The 22,682-nt window shown below is 38.2% G+C and overlaps 1 protein-coding gene across 19 annotated transcripts in view; it reads left to right on the top strand.

The window, feature by feature from the left end:
* Nucleotides 1-22,682, top strand: part of SYTL2 (synaptotagmin like 2) — a 127,879-nt gene that overhangs the window by 92,774 nt on the left and 12,423 nt on the right. For 6 of the 19 annotated variants that reach the window (XM_032488787.1, XM_032488786.1, XM_032488788.1 and 3 more), the window contains 8 exons: nucleotides 469-583; nucleotides 1,716-2,525; nucleotides 5,654-9,550; nucleotides 12,297-12,398; nucleotides 14,392-14,445; nucleotides 15,675-15,722; nucleotides 19,111-19,205; nucleotides 22,286-22,405. In XM_032488787.1, coding sequence (XP_032344678.1) covers nucleotides 469-583; nucleotides 1,716-2,525; nucleotides 5,654-9,550; nucleotides 12,297-12,398; nucleotides 14,392-14,445; nucleotides 15,675-15,722; nucleotides 19,111-19,205; nucleotides 22,286-22,405 — 5,241 coding nt within the window. Of the gene's footprint in view, nucleotides 1-468; nucleotides 584-1,715; nucleotides 2,526-5,653; nucleotides 9,551-12,296; nucleotides 12,399-14,158; nucleotides 14,176-14,391; nucleotides 14,446-15,674; nucleotides 15,723-19,110; nucleotides 19,206-22,285; nucleotides 22,406-22,682 lie in introns of those variants that run through there. The other 13 variants (XM_032488798.1, XM_032488796.1, XM_032488793.1 and 10 more) reach the window with 11 other exon arrangements.

Below are 22,682 nucleotides of genomic sequence, written 5' to 3'. Positions count from 1 at the left end.
AATACCTTGATATGTGTCTTTTAAATCCTTATAGGAAAGATCAATTACAATTATATTTAGTACAGCTTTAACATCTATTGGAGTGAGTCTCATGCAGTAGAAAGAGCACTGGTGGGAATCTGCCCTGGTTAGAGTCTCAGGTTTACCCTAACCTTGACCAGCTGTTTGATATGTTCAGGCTCAAGTTTTCTCACCTCTGTGAGAGTTAGATTGGAATGCTTGGTTCTGGTTTAACTTTGTAGGACTCTGAAATGGAGTATATTTTTACAGTTGTTTTGATTTTTTTCTGATATGGCATGTATTGGTAATTCTATGCTAACCAGATTAACTAAGAAAATCATTTTTCAAACATTCCAGATAGAATTTACTGGATAAAATTATCAAATATAGGAGATAATAAGCATTTGCTGACACTGAGTTGCTGTTTTGACATTTAAGGTGAATTTAATAAACAATATTTTTCCCCAGCAAAGGAGGAATCCGTTTAATAGCTCCATGTTGCCAGAAGATCACTTATCTCAACAAACCAAAAATGAACAGTCAGAAAATGGAAGGGCTGGTTTCTTTCAGACTTCAAAAGAGGGTAAATATTATTTTTATGGGCTAGATATTTTTATCTTTGTTATCTATGGATTAGGGGAAATTCTCAGAGTTCCTGTAACTAAAATAGCTTTCAAGAGAAAGTGAAAAGTCCTGATGGTTTTCTTATTCTTCTCCTATGCCCATTGGTTTCCTGCCTGAGGGAAGGAAGCAGAAATTTTAGAAACTGGAAGTTCATGCATTCCAGTCTTGGAGCTGACACTTGTGTGACCTCCGTGCCTTGGGTTCCCCTCAGTGAACTGGGAAAATTTTTGACCTGAGGCATTCCATCATTCACTTAGTAGTACTTATTGGATATGTACCATGTACAGACACAGTTCTCTATTTAAAATTCAAAGAGTTTGCCTCAAGAAAAAAAAAATCCACTAGACAATGTTACAATCCTCTAATCTGTAATTATCAGCCCAGCGTCTCAGAAGCATTTTATCAGGTTTGTGGCTTAATTGATTGAAGTCTGCCTCTTACGGAATTTTACCATTCTTGCACACCACTAAGAAGAAGTATTAGACAATTTAATCTCTTCAAAAACAACTGTAAGAAGATTCCACAAACATTAAAGATTGGGCAAAGGGTAGAAAATTAACAAACAGTAGAGTTAAGAATTTCAATTAGCCTGTTTTAATATTAGTATATTTTTCCTCTGCATTGTATACAATTTACATAGCATAAAGTATTTTACAGGAAAAAGTCACTGGAACATGTTACCTGTTTTTCTTTTTTTTTTTTATCTTTTTGACAAAAGTAATTTTTGTTTTAAGTATTAAGATTTCCTTTTTAAAAAATTGAGCTCCCATTTTCTGGTTTCCATGCATGAATTTTTTTAAAGTGACTTGTGTTTTTCCTTTACCCTCCTTGAGGAATTTTTTTAAATTGTTTAAAAAAATTTTGTTATTGAGTAGAAAATACCACAAAGTATGTATGTAAAGCACAGCAATCTTACATGTACAGTTCAGTGAAGTTCATGCATGAACTAATGCTGCACTAATGCTACATGCCTTATTGTCTTTAATGTTTTAGTGCTTTTGCTAAATGTAGATTGTCTATCTATGATAGACGTTTTAAATTATAGCGTTACTCTTCATTTTGTATATCATCTAATATGTTTTAATTTTCAGGTGAGTTGTCAGAATCAAAAGAAAAATCATCTCTCCCAAACATTTCAAGCCAAAAGTTAGAGAAACCAAAGCAGACTTTTCCAGGTCCTGAGAATGGGTCCCAAATCAAGCCTCCAATCCCCAAAGCCAGGAAAATGATCTACAAATCACATGATTTAAAGCGGGATGATAACCAGTCTCTTCCTAGACAAAGGGCAGACTCCCTGAACAGAGGTGGGGCTCCAAGAGGGATCCTGAAACGCAATTCCAGTTCCAGTAGCACAGACTCAGAAACTGTTCGTTTTCATCAAAACTTTGAACCCAAAAGCAAGATTGTGTCTCCTGTCCTAACTATCCACGAGAGAATTTCTGAGAAGGAGCATGAGCATTTGCTAGAAGATGACTCTTCCTCAAACTCACTGGAGCCATTAAAACACGTGAGATTCTCTGCAGTAAAGGATGAACTCCCACAGAGTCCTGGACTCATCCATGGCCGGGAAGTGGGAGAATTCAGTGTTTTAGAATCTGACAGGTTGAAGAATGGAGCAGAAGATGCAGGTGACCTAGATGACTTTTGGAATGACCCTAAGCCTTCCCAATACAGAAAGCCTTTGCCTTTTCAGCCATCAGCCTCAAGCCCAAGTACATCAAAAACTGAAACACATCAGCCAACGACTTCTGACTCTTTTCCAATTAATGAGCACGATTCTCCCAAGGAAGTTTTATCTGCAAGACCACAGTCCACTGAGAATTCACACACCATCGATGAACAGAAAGCTAACTCATCAGAATTGTCAAGCCTTGAATCAGAATTGTCTCAGAGCCCTGCTGGTAAGAGATCTGTCACTACCAGGCTACAAAACTGACCCAGTGAGCTTGGGATGGCCAGGCCAGCCAAGCAGCCTGATAAGAAGCCTCTTTTTGCCTTCTGGGTATTCCAGCTAAAATTCAGGCAGATGCCGCTGGGGAATGTTTATACCACTTAATGGGTTTGGAGGTTTTTCTCAATCCCCAATAACTAAAAGAACAAAAATACTACAGTTTCTGGTCCAGTATGCTTAATCCTGAAAAATGTGATTTTATCAATTATTTAACTAAACAAATTATAGTCCTTTAAGTTAAATCAAGGTGTACATACAGAGTGAGCATTAAACATACACTGATACCTTTGTACAGAGTAAATATATTATTATTCACCTAATGCAAATTTATCAATTACCATTTAACCAAACTTTGGTTTCTCTTTTAATTTCAGGAGAAGCTTCACTCTAGCTTCAAAGGATGGAAAACTGGACTTTAAATGCTTACTATTAAAAAGCTTCATACTTTGGCCTGCCCAGGGCCTCCATCCATTTGTTCCTAGACTTTAAATGCTCTGAAGGAACTTTCTCCTTCAGCTGGTATGAGTTGAGAGGCAGTGAGAGCACTGCTTTTTCCTGCTAACCTGCTACCTAGCCTTCTCTTAAAGATCTTAAAACTCTCAGAAGATGCTTCAAACCACTTTCTCATACCTACACAATTTACTTCATAATTCTTATGTTTAAAAAAAAATGGGAAAAATTGTTTTGTATACTCTCTCCCATCTTCACTAAGTCTTAATCCAACCCTATGATAATTTTTATAGTCAGGAAAATTTACAATAGCAACAGTTAAGTTACTAAATCATTTGCTCTCCCCCTCCCTTATCAGGCAGTATTAAGTTGACCCTTAGTCACTTTTGCCCAGCCCTACAGTTTCATGCTTGTTCAGATCAATCCACTTCTTAAAGGACAAAGCATTTCCAACACCCCTCCCCCTGGACATTTTAAATCTTTTGAACAGAACAAAATATTTTTTAATTAAAAATTAGCAGGTGGTTCTTCAAGATATAAAGTAACTCATTTTAAGGAAATTACTAAAGTTTGAGTCAACACTAGCACTTAACTGGATGATGCTTGCTTAAATGTTTATCCAAAAGATGAAAAAAATTTCCATGGTAATATTTTCATTTGTTATAATCCATAGAAAAAAATTGGTAAACCTTTTCTGTTTTTCCACCTGCTTTCTGACTGACTACCTTTATAATTTTGTATCAACTATTTATTTGTGATTTTTAAATCCCAACTTACCATGAAATTTGGGAAGAAAACCCCAGCTAAATCCATTTTGATTGACAGATAAGCCTTCTGGCCTCAGAGCTTATAAACTAAGTTCTGCTTACTCATTAATACCCTGCTTACCACAAAAATATATGCAAGTAAATAATGGAACATAAAAAGAAAGTCAGGACCAAAAAATAGTAAACTCTAGTTGTGTGAATTATAAGACTTTGACTAGCTCTGAGTTTCAGGACAATCAATATCACACTCATTATTATACTAGAGGAAAACAAAACAAAAGGATTCCTCAAAGGAAACAAAACATCCTGGCATTGAATTTTTAAAAAACTCTATTTTTAAAGTAATATACATAATCTTTTGAAAAGTATAAAAACATTTGAAAAGAAATGCACACAGAATAAAACAGTTATCGTCTGTGATGTCATCACCCAGCATTAACTATTGCCAACATGTCATTGTAGGGCCTTTCAATAATTTTCAGGTATGGATATAATTTAAAATTATGCTTTAACTGTCCAGACTTCTTTCTTGGCTAACAGTATGTTACAAGCATTTCCCCCCCCCCCCCACATCATTAGTCTTTTGTTAAACAGACTAACAGTTAAAGAATACTTAAAGATTTCTCAAAGGAACTTTACCATTATTGGCATATATTTAATAATATAATGTATAATTCAGAAAGGAAACCAGTATCCACTATATGCCAATTATTGTATAAGACTGTTTTCACATTTAGCCAGAGTTGACTGATTAAAATTAAAGAGAGAATTTTATTAACTGATACCTCCTCTGGTGTATTTGAAATGTAACTGAATTTCGTAAGAATTCAGCTCATATGATTTTCAGGAACCTGTATTGTGTAGCTTACAGCTGAGCAGGAAGAGGAAGAAATGCTGAAACACCCGCGTCTTAACTAAAGGGAAAGAAAGCCTGAGCACCCTCACCTGCACGTACCACACGCCCTGTGATCAGGGCCCAGCAAGGGCTCTCCCTGCTTTCTTCACAGCTTAGAGAGAACTTAAATATCCTTCTCAACCTCCTAGCTATTGATTAGAAAACATCAGGGGGCAGGTAGAAATCACATTCTCCATCAGTCCTCATTTTACTTTGTCTCACAAAAACAACCTCCAACTTAAAACCTGTAGGAGGGAAGTAGGGGATGGTGGAGGAGCCTCTTAGACCATGGTCCTCAAGCCCCAGTAAGCAAAGCAATCACTGGATGGCTGGGAGGAAAGGTTCCTAGGCCCCATCTTCAGAGATTCTGGTTCAGTATATCAGGAGTAAGGCCCAGGAATGCAGATATCCTCACTGTGCCATTCTGATGTTCTGGAGGGAACTCCTTGTTTCATTTTCCCTAAAAGTTGTTTTTCCGACTCCTGAAATCTAAGTCTGTGTTTCTCAAACCTGAGCATAAGCCCTGTCTAGGGTTTATGGATGTGCCAGTGGATAGGTGGTGTCATAAAATCAATGTGGTGTATCTTATTGGAGTGTCCGTTACATGCAAAGATTTGCGACTAGGAGAAAACTAATACTTAAAATGTAATGTGGATCAGAATACAAAATTCACATGAATTTTAAAAATAAAACAGAGACTTGAAAGAAATTTCCCAATTCTCCCTATACCCCCTACTTCCATGGGTCTGTCTGTGTTTACCTTTCTTTATTGTTGTAGAGCATCTTTGATAGAATATCTTAATTAGGATGGCTTACATTATAACTCCTGATAAATGCTGATGGAAACAGCTACTGTGTGAAAAGTATTAAGTACAAAGTGCCTCTTTAAAAGAAAATGTGAGTGACTGAATAATAATTCTTTAAGCATTGTCTTTTCTTATTTAGAAAAGCATTTCTGTGTTACAGATGAACTGTCTCACGTTGAGCCTGAGCCATCTCAGGTGCCAGATTGCAGTTCTAAAGACCATCAGCAAGGTAAGGCCCTGAGAGCTAAGACGTCTTCATGCTCTGGTCCATATGCCACTGAGATAAGGAAGACAACTGATGATTCCATATCTAAAGTCCTAGACTGGTTTAACCGAAGTTCTCATTCAGATGGCAGTGAGGTATCTCTCCAACATCCTCGAGGAACAGAGTCCAGAGAAAAAACAGACTCAGAGGCACGGATTGCTCTTGCCTTGGTGATGGATGATACCAGTCAAAAAGAAAATGGCTCAAAGGCTCTGTTTTCCACCAAAGTTGAGTTGACACCTATAGGATCTGATTCAATGTTCCAGGTTGAGGAAAATATGCTGCCTTCTGGAAATTGCCGAGATGGTACTGTGAATATCAAGCCCAAATCTATTCACTTGTCCCCACAAGGCAAGGAAAGCCCAGGCATATTGCAACCATTTGAAATCTACAGCCCAAATCAAGAGAATAAAACTGTGGACTACAGCCAAGTTTCAAAAAACATAGGAGAAGGAATTGAGGTACTTCCTCCAACCAATAGCTATTCCTACAGCATTCGCAAAGGATCTGATGCAGAAGACCACGTTCCATGCAATGTTAAGGGTGTTGGCAGCTTAGGTGAAGCAGAGCCTGAGCTTCACGTTTATGAAAAAAATAGAGGAAAATCAGAAGTGAATTTTGACTCTTCAACGATTGTCAGAGAACTGAGTTTGAAAGACAGCATGAAGGCAGAGGGAGAGTGCAAAGGAAGAGATACTTACCTTCTAAAAGCTTCTCTAGAACCAGAGGATACTGAGCCATCACCTGGTGCTGCCAACAACAGATCTCCTTGGAAGAAGCCTGAGGTCCAACTACAAGAGGCTGGTGAGGTTCCCGAGAGCCAAGTGCAAAGGGAGAAATACAAACGAGTGAGTGACAGAATATCCTTTTGGGAAGGTGAGAAAGCTGCTACTAAGTTGACTCATAAAGAACCCACAACTTCATTCAGTCAGGAACGACCTTCTGCTAAAGCCTGTCAGCCTGTGACGTCCATGGACAGTTTATCTACTGGCCATAGTAAACACAATAATCAAATCACTGTCAAACAAGTGGTCCTAGATAAGGATGGCCAAGTAGCCCATCTCTCCAGTTTTTATTCCTCAAATACACCGAAAGAGACCAGGCCCCAAACATCAGGTCCATCCAAAAATTACCTTTCAGCTGACCAGTCAGTTAAAGTGTCTCTGTTTCAGAATAAGACAACTGAGCCTGTAAAAAGATTACCAGTGACAGAGAGTTTACGTTCTGAAAAGGACATTTCTTCACTGCCACTGCGACATCCTTCAAACGTTGGGAGTGAAATACATACTCCTCTGGAGGAAAACAGACCTCTAGTTGGTGAATCAAACCCCAGCTTTAAAGTTATGTCCCTAAAAGAAAGAATGGATGAGCCCAGTACAGAACAGGTCTATAATCACTCTCAATTTGAGAATTTGAGAAAGTTTTGGGACTTAGAGGCCAATCCAAACAATCAAGATAATATTGAGAAGAAAACTACCACAACAAGCCAAATAAATTCTGTGCCTTTTAATAGCCAGAAACACAAAGACTTCAGTGATAGTAAATCATCAGGGAAAAATACCCATGAAAGAGAGATGCTTCTAAGCCAGAAAAAAGTTCCGGCAAGAGAGGAAATAGAGAAATTAAATTCAGAGGGCACACTCCAGGTGTTACCAGATGAAACCACATTTCCACTGAGACCACCCAGAAAGTTCACTCATCAGTTGCCAGGAAATGAGTCATCAAAGAAAAACATGGGGAAAAATACGGAATGGTTTGTTACTCCAGCGTTCAAGGAAGAAAAGGATTACTCTGATCAAGAGATCCAAGAATCCATAGTGAAAACAACCGTTTTGTCTAAAGACTACAAAGACACGTTTAACGACAGCTTACAGAAGCTGCTTGCAGAAGCTGCATCACCAGTAATCCAGCCTCCTGGTGGAAAATTTCATGAAAAACAAGTACTTGAACCAGGTGTTTCTGAAAATACGACATGGCCTCAAAAAACAGATTTTACCAATACTGAGAAAGAAGCCAAAAGACCTAAGGAGATCATTAATGAGCATGTAGACAAAACAGTAGCTCCTCCAAAGGTCAATCTGAACCCTCTGACTACTAGTCTAGACAAACTCCTGAAGGAAGCAACTGGAAATCCACCTTCTCCCTTGCAAACCAAGTGTGAACCCATTACCACTAGCATCAACTCTGAGTCTGTAGAGAGTAGAGTTTTTGAAAAAGGGATAGAACAGAGTCAGAACACATCAGCCTATCAGAGAGAGATAATAGCTCCTTTTCCAGAGAGGGGAGAAACTTTGGGAAATACTGCTCTCTCCCAGGAAGCTCAAAGTGGTGAGTGCCAGCTAAACACGGAGAGCTCATCTCAGATGGCTGCAGAAGGTTCTCACCTATTAGATCAGCCTTCCGATCGTCACAGGAAGGGTTTTTGGGGGGATATGGCCAACTGTCCTCAAGATATGCCTTCTTCCAGAGATGCTCATCTTGCTCCTCAGGATAAGGCACTGCCTTCTCCAAGGGAAATCTCAGAGACTATAGAAAAAGTTACTCTTCCACCCAAACCTGCATTGAATGATGTAAATGCTGTATTACAGAAGCTACTTAGAGAAGCTTTGTTGAGTTATCCAGTTGGGAAGGAAGCAGTTTCTGGAAAAGTAAAAGCAGAATTTCCTGAAGGAGTGTGGGTAGCAGGTAACCCCCAGAATTCTCTGGGAGTTGTCTCACCACGGGCTACAATGGAGTTCATAGTTCCAGGCAGAAAGGATTTTTATTCTTCCAGTGTAGTTCCTGATGAAACTCATGAGGTTGGATCTTACTTAGCTGCCCATATGTCTCCATCAGAACAAACCCTTAGCTCATCTGGTTCTACTGTTGCTCAGGATGGCAAAGTGTTACCTAAGGAAGTGACAGAAATTGTGAGGGAAACTATTATTCAGCCTAAATCAGAGCTCCTTGAATTCAATGCTGGCTTAGAAAAACTACTGAAGGAAACAGTCGGAACCTCCTGTACAAAATACGACAGCGATACAGGGACTCTCTATTCAGCAAGGTTAATAGGTAGTACGATGGTGCCCAGGCAAGCTGCTTCTGAGTTCCATCCTAAGGAAATAAAAGAAACAATAAAAAAGTCTGAGGCTCCATCAGTAACTGAGAGTGCTTTTGATACTGGTTTTGAGAAACTCCTTAAAGAAATGTCTAACGGTTCTTGCTATCAGCTCCAAGTGTCAGCAAAGGAAGGAGCTCCTGGGAAGGAGCCTTCACAGTCAAAGCAGGCCAGGTTCTTGGGGAAAGCGCCCCCCCTTTACTGGACAGCCTCAGAGGCCTCTGAAATGACGCTTAAGAGGAATATTTTCAAATCTCAGGTCAACCAACGTGATAAAGTGTTGAGAAGAGGCAAAGCTGTGACTGATTTATCAGTAGATCTCTGTGGTTCTGAAAGTGGGGTTGAGATCCCTGGGACCTCACCACTTCCTGTGGACCATGAAGTAGGGACCTTTGAAACTATAAAACCCCCAGGGGACAGGGACAGTGAAAGCGAGGTTGCAGCAGTTCCAGAAGGGTCTTTCCAGGAGCCTGGCTTCAAAGAGGCTCCTGAGGCAATTAATGTACCCAGAAATATGCAACCCATTCCTCTCCCAGCAAACAAAGAAAACTTTACAAAAACAAGTAAAGTTGAATTGATTTTGGCATCGTCATGTAAGAGACAAGAGAAAAAGGAAGAAAACGAAGGTTTTTCTGACTCCGACTTTTCAGATGGGAACATCGGTTCTTATGCAGAAAGCTGGAGAGATTCTTCCAGTGAGCATTTTGAAGTTTTTAACCCATTTGGTTAATGAGTTGATTTATGTGATGCTGACGTAAAGGATGATATAGTTTTTAAAGTTGGGATTAATTTGACAATCCCAAATGGTGCCAAATTCTTCTTTGTACTTTACTTCTCCCTATCTTCTCTTAATTAAAAAATTACATTTCCTTTTATATTCTTTAATCAGATGTGTTACATTGAGATAGCTTTACCCATAAGACAGTGTTTCAGAATCTGACTTTATTCTCACTAATCAACAATAAAATTTTTAGATTTCAGAAATATTTTAAAAAGAACTTTGAGGGTTTAGAGAGTAACTCTGAAACATTCAAGCTAGCATTCCTTTTGGAAATACTTAGAATTTCTTAATTGGCAGTCCATACAGAAGTCTCTAGTAAAATTTGTGACAAGAAAGTGGCACAAATGGGCACATATTTCCCTTTTAGGAGCAATATTTTTACGATAGTCATGGCTAAGTACCAGGAACCAAGTGCAAGACTGGAACTTTCCCTCAGATTCCTTGTGCTGTGGTGTTTTCATTCCCACTCTCTCCCTCTCTCTTTCAATTATCTGTTGAATATTCCCCTTTTAAAGTATGACTCAGTCAGATGACTTCACCTGATTCCACCTAAGGCCATTGCCTGGCCTGCTGCATTTCTTTGGCTCTAGCCTTAGCTAAATGGAGGAAGATCTTAATCGATGACTGCATTCATCTAAGTGGACTTGGAGGGACTGGTTTCAGCCAAGCTATAAAACACAGGGCTTGTCTCAGTTTGCTGTTCTGATCAACATGGGTATTTTAGGAGAGAAATCCAGGAACAAATAGGAAGTTACCTGATTAGGGTGATAAAATGATAAACGATGCTCTCTGGCTGGAACATTTTAATCGAAGTTGCACAGCAACTAGTGTTGATCACCTTCCTTAGTAGGAAATTAATAGAATTTGTCACTGTCTAGCTCCCTTGAGTGTCAGTGAAAACAAATGAGCTTTACTGAGTGGCTGACTTGTGAGGTTTGGATTCCTTTGCAAGTAGCTGTAGGGCCTCTTGAACACTAACCAAAGAATATACCTTTAATCCTAATTAATCAAGCTGAAGCCCCCTTAGCATTAGTTACTGGTGAGGAAACGGCAGTGAAATTCCAGTCTCTGAAACCAGGCAAGAGTATAAGTCAGCATGTTAAACTTGAAGTAGCCCTTTACTAAGCTACCTTGTGAGTTACTAGGGTAAATTGACCCATAGGAAGTGAAAAGCTTGAAAATTTGCACTTACTTTGGAGACTATGGCTTAATGTGCATAGCTGTGTTAAAGCACTGAACAGCACAAAGCCTATCTGGAACTGAAATAATCAAATAAGCACCCAGACAGAGCCCAGAGAAGTTATTTTTAAATTCTAAGCCAGGTAGGAGGTATAAAACGGTACAGTCACATTTTATATCCTCTAACCTAAATTATTTTTTAAATAAATGGGTGGGGGTGGAGTGAGAATAGGGAAGAACCTGACAACAACGGCACCATAGTTTTGGTGAGCAGCCTGACATGTTTGACTTGTGGCTGAGCTCGTGACTAACCAATACCTCGATATGTTCTTTTTAAAAAAGAGGAGGGAATGCTGGGAGATAATGCACGTAATTAGTGTATTAAAGCATATTAAAGTCACTGAGAAGGTCTGTAGTAAGAAACCTTTTAAATTTTGAACACGGAGCATCCCAAATCTAATTCATCCTAGAATCCATTTACTGTAGAATGCCTAATAACATTGGGCAAAACTGGGATGCATTTCAGGAAAGTATTATCTAGAGAAGTGGTTCCCAAATTCATTGCCTCATTAATAGAATCATTCACTGATTTAGCAACTATTTTTGAAGTGCCTATTGCCAGCCACAGTTCTAGGCACTGAGAATACAATGATGAATGACAGTACTCAGACGAGGGCTTGTCCATGACGGGGTTTTCACTGTCAAAATGGAAAAATTAAGAACTTTCTAGAGAGATTTTTTTTTAAACATTAGATGTATTTAATTTGAAGAACTGTTCTTATTCTGTGGTTGTGCCCTTTTTCTTTTCCTTTTTTCCTTTGTGGTCCTAAAATGACTTCCCTTTTATAAAAGGAAAGGGAGTTCCCCACCCTATGTCCCTCACCCCCCATGCCTTAAAATACTTAAGTAAAATAAAAAGTTGACTACCTCATATAGTCAACATTTTGTTGGAAATTTTACCAGATCATGAAACCCAAAAAGCCTACATTTGTTGATCTGGAGAATTCACCCATCTGTGTACCCGATTATACACAGATGTTAAAACATCTGAATCCTGCCTTCTGTGGTTCTCAGCTAATTATTTTAATGCTTCTAAAACCATTTTGTGGCTGTCTTCAAAAGCTGAAGTGTGAAGGGGAAAGATTCAAAGTCCAGCACAGAACAAATCATGCCTAAAATAGAGGTGTAGAGGACTTAAGAAATCACATTTCAATTAATGTGGTAATCTTGTTTCTGTATCATTTATACTTAAAACTGTTTCTTGACCAGGAAAGTTACTTTTTTAAGGACATACTAATAGTGGAGAAATTTTATTTGCTTCTGTGGAGTACTTCATAGAGTAAATAAAAATACAGTGGCTTATGGCTTAGTGCCTCCTTTCAATCTACCATTTCAATACCCACTGGTTATTAAGAATTTGATTGGGTTTTGTTTTTTTAATTTTGTATTGTGCAGTATTCATCGGTTTTGTCTTGTAACAGGTTCAGAAGAAGAACCCAGTCCTGTTTTGAAAACTTTGGAAAGGAGAGCTGCTAGGAAAATGCCTTCCAAAAGTCTAGAAGATATTTCATCAGATTCATCAAGTGAGAATAAAGTTTGCCCCACTGTCCATGCGCCCATCTAAGCTTAAAAATGCTTATGTGCTCTTCTGTGGCCTCACTGCATGCTGTGTGCACTGGAACCCCTAAAGGGGTGGTTAACAGATGAGAATAACTTTTCCTGAGTGAGCTGAAGAGACTTACCCTAGAAACTTTTCTTTTAAAATAATGCGTTACTTTTGGTTACTAGAACACTAGATTTCTTTGAATTGAAGAATCCCAATCTGTTTATTCAAGGATAGTGAGTTTTAAGACTGTAGTAGCTAGTGGGTCTAGTAATAATAGCTACCATTGATGGAGCACCATGTGCCAAGACTTGGCTAAGCGTTTTACATGAATTACCTCATTTAACTGACATAAGCAACCATATGAGGGACGAATTGTTATCCCCATTTTACAGATGAGGAAAGTGAAGTTCAGAGAGGTAAAGCAATTTGCTTCGTGTCATACAGCAGAGCTGAGACTCAAAATCAACAGCGTTTATCAACAGCTATTATCAAGAGCGTTCATGAAGTGACCGTGTTAAATATAACAGTGTTGGATGTCTGATGAGTTTTGCATGACATGGAGATGAATTAGTGCTTGGCCTCAAGGTCTTTGCTTTCTCTTTTATCCTTTATTTTCACACATTTCTTTTGATCAGTGGAACTAAAAGCCCAAAGACTACCTGTCATGCAACACTTCAGGCACTCTATTCCGCAGCGGTTGCTGCTTTAATCAGTGATGGGTTTCTTCTGACGTAAAGCATAATGTATACAAGGACCTGTGAACCAGACAAACAGACTTAGAAATTATGACTTCTAGGGTTTTTTTTAATTTTATTTTCATTTTTAAGCTAAGATACACCCCTGGGGTTATAGATGGTCATGAGAAAAGTTACTGAGTGCAAGTTAACCCCTGCCAAACTCATATGATTAAAAAATGACCATTGTCATGTTTAGAATATTTTTATGCATCTGCAACTGAGACTGAAAAGTCAGAATTTAAAAAGAAAAAGAAAAAGAAAAAGCCATGCCACTAAGCAGTTCCTAAAATTCAGAGATTTTCAGAGCTCTGAAGACAGTAGTCCCAATTTGAAATGCAGTCCTTACCCTACTAAAGATCTTGGAATCTCAGGGTTGAAAGGAACCTTGAAGGTCACCCATTCCAAACTCCCCCCAATGCAGGAATTCCCTCTAAAGCCTTCTCAACAGGTGGCCAACCCCCACATCCGCCTGAATGCTTCCAGAGAAGGCGAGTCCAATCCTTTGTTGGATAGCCCTGATTGTTCTTCCGTATGTTAGTGATGGGCCCTGAGGAGGGGAAAAAAAGCCCAGCAACAATTGTCCAATTTGGCAAACCTCTTGTTTAAGAAGCATGGAGCTATTTCCATGGTGCAGTTTTAAAGTAGTCAGGAATGTGTAGGGTTAAAAAAAAAATCACCATCAGCTGACGGGTATTCCTGTACGCTCCCTTCCAAATACCGATACCCACTCTCACACTAGCCTGCCAAGATTCCACTTAGCAGCTGGTCCCCAGTTACATCTCTTCAGTTGACTTCCCAAGCAAGGCTCCCAGAGGCATACACAAATGATGATGTATGCACAGAAATATTTGTTAATGACCATGGGTTTGGGAAGGTGTTAGTCATGGCTAGCATCTTACCCTTTCCAGAAGAATAGAGAGGCTGTAGCAGCCCCGTGCTTTCTCCTGCTGCCGACCGATTGCTTGCTCTGAGCTAACCCTCTAACCCTTGGGAGTCCGTGTGCAGCAGTGTGCTGATGTAAGCTGCATCGGGGCTGAAATGGGAGCTCCCGCTATGGCTCTGGCTCAAATAGCTAATCTAAAGAGAAAGTATTTTGGGGAAGACATCTTGGTTGCACCCCTCACCGCATCTTGACTAATTGCTTTCAACTCTGGGGGCTTCCAGGGACACTCTCATTGTTCTTTCTCGCCAAGGGTCAGTCGTGTTAACCATTTGTTAATTTTTCTTGCACAGATCAAGCAAAAGTAGATAATCTGCCAGAAGAATTAGTACGTAGTGCTGAAGATGGTAAATATCTTTATGTATTTGCATGTCTGTCTGTGTATTAGGTTCTGGGGTGGTTTGGGCAGTCACCGGGATGCAGCTGTTAGATAAATAGAAGAACGTCATTTGTCACTATGTGATGAATGGTACCTAAGTTATAAAATGGTTCTGACTTGGTGTGTTTAATACTGTTTGTATTCTTAAGGTTTCTGCTGGTAATACTGTTTTGAGGATCTCATCAGAGACCCTTAGGAAGCGAGGGTTTCTATAAATAGGAAATTCTATTTCTGTGGGTATGAGCAGATTTTTGCTACTCTGACTTGCAGAACTCCTTGTGAAGGAAGGGAGAGTGGAGTGGATTCCTGGGTTATTCCTGTATTTGATTCTCAAGTCTCAACATTTAGGTCTCTAGGTATCATTGGTAATAATTTAAGTTCAAAGGAAAGGGTCACAGAGCAAGAGTGGGGATCCTGCCTCTGCTCATGTAAATAACTAAGTATAGGCTGAGGGTGAAATTATCTGATTCTGAATGTTAAGGAGTCACAATGTCTTGCAGCTTGTCAGTGGATCAGGGATTACTTGATCAATTACAGAATGAATAGGGTAATAGTGGGGGGAGGGATGGAAATGAGTCTAATTTTTGTGGTTCAGCATTTATGCAAAATATAATTTATATTTGTGTGCTAGGATTTTGTTTTCTAAATTGCCTGCACTATAATAATAAAAAGGTATATTAACTAAGCTTTCCTGTATAAAATGCAGCAATGAGCTCCTCAAAGGTCGTTCCTTACTTTTATGTAATAGTTTTGTCTTTCTCATTTTACGTTGACAGCAACCTCATTGAAGTAGGTGGGGCAGTGATTTTTATCATCATTTTACAGATAAGAAAAGCTCAGAGAAATTAGGTGCTTTTGTTGAAGCTCCTGTAGTTAGTCAGTAGGAGGGTGGGGACTGGAATCTCGGCTGCATGACTCCTAGTCCAGTGCTCCTTGCTTTCTCCATGCCATGGTTCAGTGAGTGAGAGGAAAAGATGCTGAATATCCCCTATGCTTGTGTTAGATTTTTAGTTGAAGAGGAGACCTTAAAGAGGCAAAGAAAGAGTCACAGTGGGGAATGGACGAAAGCAAGCTGAAAACCTGTCAGATGTATTCTGCAGTCTTAGCTTGCGAAACTGACATTTGAGTTTTACTTTCATGTCTCTTTAATCTTTCTGTTAAAATGGTATTTATTCTCAATGTTGCTCTTCTGAGTAGATCAAAAAGCAGATCAGGAACCAGATACAAATGAATGCATTCCAGGAAGTGAGTAGCAGGATCCTTCTCACAAATGACTAAATGTTGATACTCTACATGGTGTTAAATGTACTAAAATAACTAACCCCATTAATACCAGCATTTTTTATTGTACTAAAGTTTTGCAGCTTACAAAACTATTTCATTCTGACAAGGGTTTTACTAAGAATACTTCTCTGCTATCTGTGTTGAAAGGTTAATTCATGATTCCACCAAGGGAGAGTTATGTATTTTTTAATTTTTATGTATAAGTATAGATTATATATACACACATTATTGCTGAGTAGTAGTATACTTTTGTCAGTCTCTCTGCTCTTTGAGTCTTTTCTTAAAATGAAGTTCGCACCTTCTAATATCACTTGGCTTTTATGTTGCAGTCTGGTCTTGAGTAGTGGATCTTTTATGGCCTTTACACAAGACTATAGACATGAAGTAATTTATAATGTATGTGGACCTAGGAAAGGACTGCACTTTGGCAATTAGTATGTAGTATGGTTGTATATGCCTCTCCACAAATCTATAGAAGCAAATTTTATAATGCCCAGGGTTTAAGCTCTGAGTTTCAAAACTAGGCTCAAATAGTATATGTTCAACATATAAAGCAAGTAAATATCTGAATCTTAAGTAGTAAATGTATGTGACAACATGGATGAACCTAGAGGATATTATGCTAAGTGAAATAAGCCAGAGAAAGACAAATACTATATGATCTCACTTATATGTGGAATTTTAAAAACAAACAAAGCAAAACAAAAACAGACTCAAAGACAAAGAAAACAGAAGGGTGGCTGTCAGGTGGGCATGGTGGCAGGGAATAGATGAAAGGGATTAAGAGATACAAGCCTCCAGTTATTGAACAAATAAGCCATGGAGATGTAATATATAGCATAAGGAATATGGTCACTAATACTGTGGTAACTGGGGACAGATGGTTACTAGACTTTCCATCGTAATCATTTCATAATGTATGCAAATGTCAAATTATTGGGTAGTACATCTGAAACTAACATAATATTGTATGTCAACTATATTTTAATTTAAAAAAAGAAAGAAATGTATGTATACAGTGGTAGCTAATGTGCATCGACTAATTAATATCCACCACCAAGAAAAGGTGATTATTCACTATTTTCTGTTCAATCTTAAGATTGCTATCCTTAACTGTGACTATTGTCTTGAGGACAGACAGTGCATTAAGTAAGTGTTTGTGGGTACTAGCAGAGCATACAGATATGTAGTGTGTGTCCTCTTAGCTTCCCTGTTTCAGCCAGTTTCATAATCCGAGGCACTGGAAGGATGAAGATAATGATACACATACCTGTCTTCAGGAGTCCACAGGATTTTTAATACCAGTTTCCCAACAGTCTTTGGATGTGCTAATGGTTCTTAGAAGAGCCTGCCAAATGAATGAACCATTAGATAGAGAATAAGTGCTGATGCTTGAAGGCAGTGACATCTCATCTGAAATCTGAAACTTTGCTCATGAGGTTCTCCTGCCAGAGATGAAGGCGCTGAGCTTTGGCACATGACCTGACAAGGTCTTAAGAACTACCCAGGAAAAAAGGCAGTCCAGGCTTCAGCGCTTGGTGTGTGTTTTGTGTCTGGCTGCTGCAGAGCAAACAAGACTTCTGTCCCTCAGGGGTATTGGGTAAAAAGGCTTCTCCAGTTGCTTTTGAACTGGCAACTGGACACTTAAATTTGAGCATCTTATTTTATCTTCCTATGTTTTGTTCAACATTTAGCCTGAAAAGTGAAAACAAAACAGAGACATAGATGATGTATGTTAATATATGCATCTTCATTGGTGACCTCTTGATTAGCTTAGTTACTGGTCAAGGCAGATAGGTTAATCATGTGCTAAATTCTGGATAAATTAATTTCTCTCTTTTTTGTGATATTTTCCAAGATGACTCTTAATGCCTGGACTGGGATTATTCCTTTTCTCTAGTGAAGAGTATGTTCTTACCACAAGACAAAAAGAAGTGCATGATCAAAAGACAAATAACTAAAGCCCAATAAATGTAGAACTAACTAATTGGAGTAGTAGATATATACTTTGACAATAATAGTGAGCAGTGTTATGATAAAAAAATGTTTTGCATGCTCATTGGACTATACTGTGCCCTTGTAGGACCTAACCTTATACCGCTTCAGCATAAGTCACCCAAATACACACATGTGTTATTGTTTAATGGGAAGTGATTAAAGCAGGCATCATCTCGTGAGACACGAGAAATGTATTTTGATACATTGGTGAGCCTAAAGCTAGGTGAGAACTATTATGTGAATAAGCAAATATTTAATATGTATAGTTCAATTTTCAGTTTCCCTTCATTAGATTTCTTTAGCTAATGTTTAAAGTCTAAATTTGAGCCTTTTGAGTTATATATAGAAATGTAATTTGATTTTTATTTGTTTTCCTAGTATCTCTTTCAGTGAAAAAGTCAGTATATTTATATAACATTGAAAAGATAACTTAAGGATTTTCTATCATGTTTGTTTAGCAAATACTTATATAGGGTCTAATATATGCCAGGCAGTGTTCTAAGTACCTTGAAAAGTATTAACACATTCAATACAAAAGCTCTGATTCACTAGAAGAAAACTTAGACGTTGTCATTCTTAGACAAAGAAGAAAATAGTTTTTTAACTAGAGTTGCACAAATTAGGAAGAGAATTCATCATCTTATTGTGACTTCCACACATATACTTACTATATCAGAAAGAAACCATATGCTATATTTTCATATTAAATTCTTAGAGTATCAACTTGAATCATTCAGACTTGGCCTTGGGATACCCCTGTTGAAAATTTTGAGTTGACATGTATCTAAGTAATTTCTATTTTCAAAACACAATTAGTTTTGAAGTTGTAGTTTTTCATAATTCTGAGTCAAGAAATACTCTTAGAAGTAATCCCAGCAATCACTAAACAAATCAATAGCCAGGATACTTTTATGACTGAGTTGTGTACAAAGATCCTTGCTGTCTGATGAAATAGTTTTTCAGCCTGCAGCATGTTAAAAATACATCTCAAGGAGATGAACCAATAAAGTGCAGATCCTGTGGTTCAAAGCTCTGATATGAAAAAATAAAGCCAATTCCCATTGGTAGTATATTTTAATATAATTCAAATCCAACTCAAGTCCAGTCAAAACTAATGGTTTTTAAATTTTTGTTTTTCTATTTGGTTCAACTCCTTCTTGTTTTCTCTGTATAGTTTATGAAAACTGCATGTTGCCTACCTTATGGTCCTGTGCATGTGAACTACTGTACCTTTAACCATTTTACAAAAACATCTCTGTTCATAGATGAAAGAAAAGTGTGTTTTCAGCTTATGCCTTGTATTTGTCTGACAATTGTGAGGATAATTTTGAATGGAAATGCTGCTGTTTAGTTTCCACAGTGCCTTCACAACCTGATAATCAGTTTTCCCACCCTGACAAACTCAAAAGGATGAGCAAGTCTGTTCCAGCATTTCTCCAAGATGAGGCAAGTTTGTCTTTTGTACGTTCAGAAAAATGGAACGAAATAGGTGGATTTGCTATGCCAAGATTGGTATGTTCATATTCAGCCATGGCAGAGACCAAAAAGGCCAGCAGGACCAACCTTTGCCTCTCATATCAATAGAGGTAGTGTTGTTGATCCTGGAACAAGTCAAGGCACGTCTCATTTGACTCATACAGTAACTCTTTTTGGTAGTGAAGTCAGTGGCATAGATTTGGGAATGTGACTTTTGTTTCAAAGTGGGTACAAAATAAGAAATCCAGGCAGAAAAATGTTGGCTTGAATTCCTCTGTAGTTTAGAGTACAATTGATTTGTGAGAGCTTAGTCTAGGTAGCATGACTCGTTTGAAAGCATATGTTAAAATAATAAAGTAACAATGACATAGCAAACTTTAAGAATATCTACTGAGTGTAGGCACTTTACATACATCATCTCCTTTAATCATTGTCAGCCCTGGGAGGTGGGCACCATCATCATCCCCAGATATTACAGATAAGGAAACAGACTAAGAGAGGCAAGGTAACCTCACTCAGCTAGAAAGGGGTTGAACCAGGACTGGAGCCCAGATCTGAACCCCTTGCTGTTAACTACTATACCTGCTGTTTCAAGTAAGAACATGACTATTATCTACTATTCATTTAATACTTAGTAAGTACCAGGCACTTAATATTCATTCTGATATCCAACTCACTAACAAACTGTGGTAGGTACTATTTTCTTCATTTAAAAAAAAAAAGAGAGAGAGAGAGACTCAAAGAGGTTAATTAACTTTCCCCTAATCCAACAGCTACTAAAAAGTAGAGCTAGGATTTTTAACTCAGGTCCTTTGAGTTGACTGAGATTCTGTGTTCTTGCAGCCAGGTAGTTAGGAGCCTGAGCTTTGGAATTAGACATTCCCAGTCCTGGCTGTGCTACTAATTTGCTGTATTAGGGACAAGTTCCTTAGCTTCCCTAAGTGCTTTCCTAGTACCTGCCTCATTGGGTTATGAGGAGTCAGTGAGATAATGCAGGGAAAACACATGCCTGACACATAGTAAGTACCTTACCGTTAGCTGTTACTGTTTGCAGTTTTGGTCTGATTTTTATGGTGAAATAAAAGCTTCATCCTCAAGCATTCTCTTAGTAGATGGAATATAAGGAAAGCTCTGGACAATATATAAATTACATCCCTCCTCCCCCACCTCCTGGGCATCCTGTGTACTCTTGAGCCTTAGATGAACTGCATCTACAAATATTCAGCCCTCACATATGCTTGAAAACCCACATTACAGTTCCTTTGGAAAAAAATCACTCATTCTTTTTTTCTTTTGTGGGGGACGGTGTCATTAGATTATTATTTATTTTTAAATGGAGGTACTAGGGATTGAATTCGGGACCTCATGCCTGCTAGGCATGTATTCTACCACTAAGCTATACCCTCCCCCTAAGAATCACTCATGCTTTGAAACTCATTTGCTGGGAGCCAGAGTAAGTACCTCATGGAGTTCCTATGGTTTTATGCCTTTGTAGATATGCTTTGGTCTTGGTTCATCATATGAATGAAACATAATAATTTGAGAGGCAAATGATACCAGGTCCTGGTTTTTTATGTTTCTCTTTCCCTTCAGTTTTAACCTGCTCCCTCGTAACTCCATACAAAAGACAGTCCAAATCGTTTGAGTTTGTGCAAGAGAGATGCCAAATTAAGCTGTATCATTTTACCTCTCAAAGTACCTGGGGTTGGACTGAATGTAAAAGGGAGTAGGGATGAAATCAGGCCTTGCTCCTTTGTCCACTGTCCCTTTGAGGCTTAGCCTCAGTCACATTTGTTGAGTGCCAGCTTTGTGAAAACCAGTGTTCCAGGTCATCAGGACAAGGTTCCATCCTTCCAATATCACTAATGATCTGATGTTCTAGGTGCAATGTATTACAGTTATGATAGAAGTGGTCTGTAAGCATGTGGGGAGAGAGTGTGACGGTAGAGATGTTAAAAAGATATGGATGTTTTTCAAACTTGAGGAAGGATTTTTTCATCCATATAAATCATATATTTTTTAAACTCCTTTCTTAATCTGCATTAGAATGATCATTTGTTACATTGATATGTAATTGCATGGCCCTGTAATATGTTGGCATGAACTAACCACTCCTCCATAAAGGTGTTTCCCTAACCCCAGGAGCCACTGAACTGCTCCGTAAACTCTCTAACCCCAAAAAGAGCTCATTCTGAATCACAAATGTTTAAAGCTACCATCTAATAAACTTTAGATCTAAATATAATAAAGTTTATTATTGCCACTTTTTTCTTGACCCAGGAAATATTTCCTGGGACATAATTAAAATAAGTATCTTGTTTTTGTTTTTCTTTTTTTCAAAAATTTGTTAAAATTTAGTGTGAGTAGAATGCATAATTTAATATACTTCCCTATAGCAACAAAAAGATAAGCACAACAGCACTACAGAAATGCCTAAGTTATACATAGATACATATAACAGTTGAAACACAGATCAGACTAGCATTTGATTCCCTAGGTGTCTCAAGTAAAAAATTTGATTTTTAGGGAGGCTGAAGGTTAATGAGAGGCTATGTTAATGAGAGGAATTGTGCATGATATTTTATGATCTGATAGTAAATCTTAGACCTTTTATTGTCTAGGTAAAGTTAATCTCATATATATATATATACACATATATATATGTGTGTGTGTATACACACATGCACACACACACACAGAGTTTTCCAAGCAATATAAATTTATAATATTAAGAGAATACTTACAAGAAAGCTCACAGCAGTGCTATCTTTTGTAGCACCTTTAAGTCACCTTGTAGATGGAAAAAAAATCACTGTTATTTTGGTAGTTAAGCATTGCTCTCTTTCTTTGGTGAGGTCCCAAGGCAGACCACCCACCCCATCTTGAATACCATTCCCTGGTAGTTAGCATTAGTGCCCTTTGACCTTGGAAAATTTCATAGATCAGTAGGATACCAAGATACTATCTTTATCTAACCCCCAAATCTAACAGATTTTGATCTTGACTCATTCTGAATGTAAACTTTGTGTATATCATATGATGTTTTGTAGAGTGATGACAGAGAAACAGATACAGCATCAGAAGGCAGTTACCAGCTCAGCAGACACAAGAAGAGCCCAAGCTCTTTAACCAATCTTAGCAGCTCCTCTGGCATGACGTCCTTGTCTTCTGTATGTAAACAAAGGCTCCATGTTAATATCCCTCTGCTCTGCCATGCTTCGGTTACTGTAAAATGGCCTTCTGTTGTATTTCTCAGATTCCAAGGGCACAAGCTTTTTTTCTAACCCAGCATTAACTTCTAGCTAGCTAAATCTTCCTTTTTTCTCTTTTTTTAATCATAAGAGAGTTCATATCCAAAATAAATAAATGTGGTTTTGGGTTGGGGAGATGTAAGTACTTCAAAAATAAACCTAAATTACCAAAAAGATGAACCACTAAATTTTTCTG

This window comes from Camelus ferus, chromosome 10, assembly GCF_009834535.1.
Source record: "Camelus ferus isolate YT-003-E chromosome 10, BCGSAC_Cfer_1.0, whole genome shotgun sequence".
NCBI classification, from domain to species: domain Eukaryota; kingdom Metazoa; phylum Chordata; class Mammalia; order Artiodactyla; family Camelidae; genus Camelus; species Camelus ferus.
The sequence above is the reverse complement of the archived record's forward strand: the minus strand, read 5'-3'. Positions and strand labels throughout refer to the sequence as shown.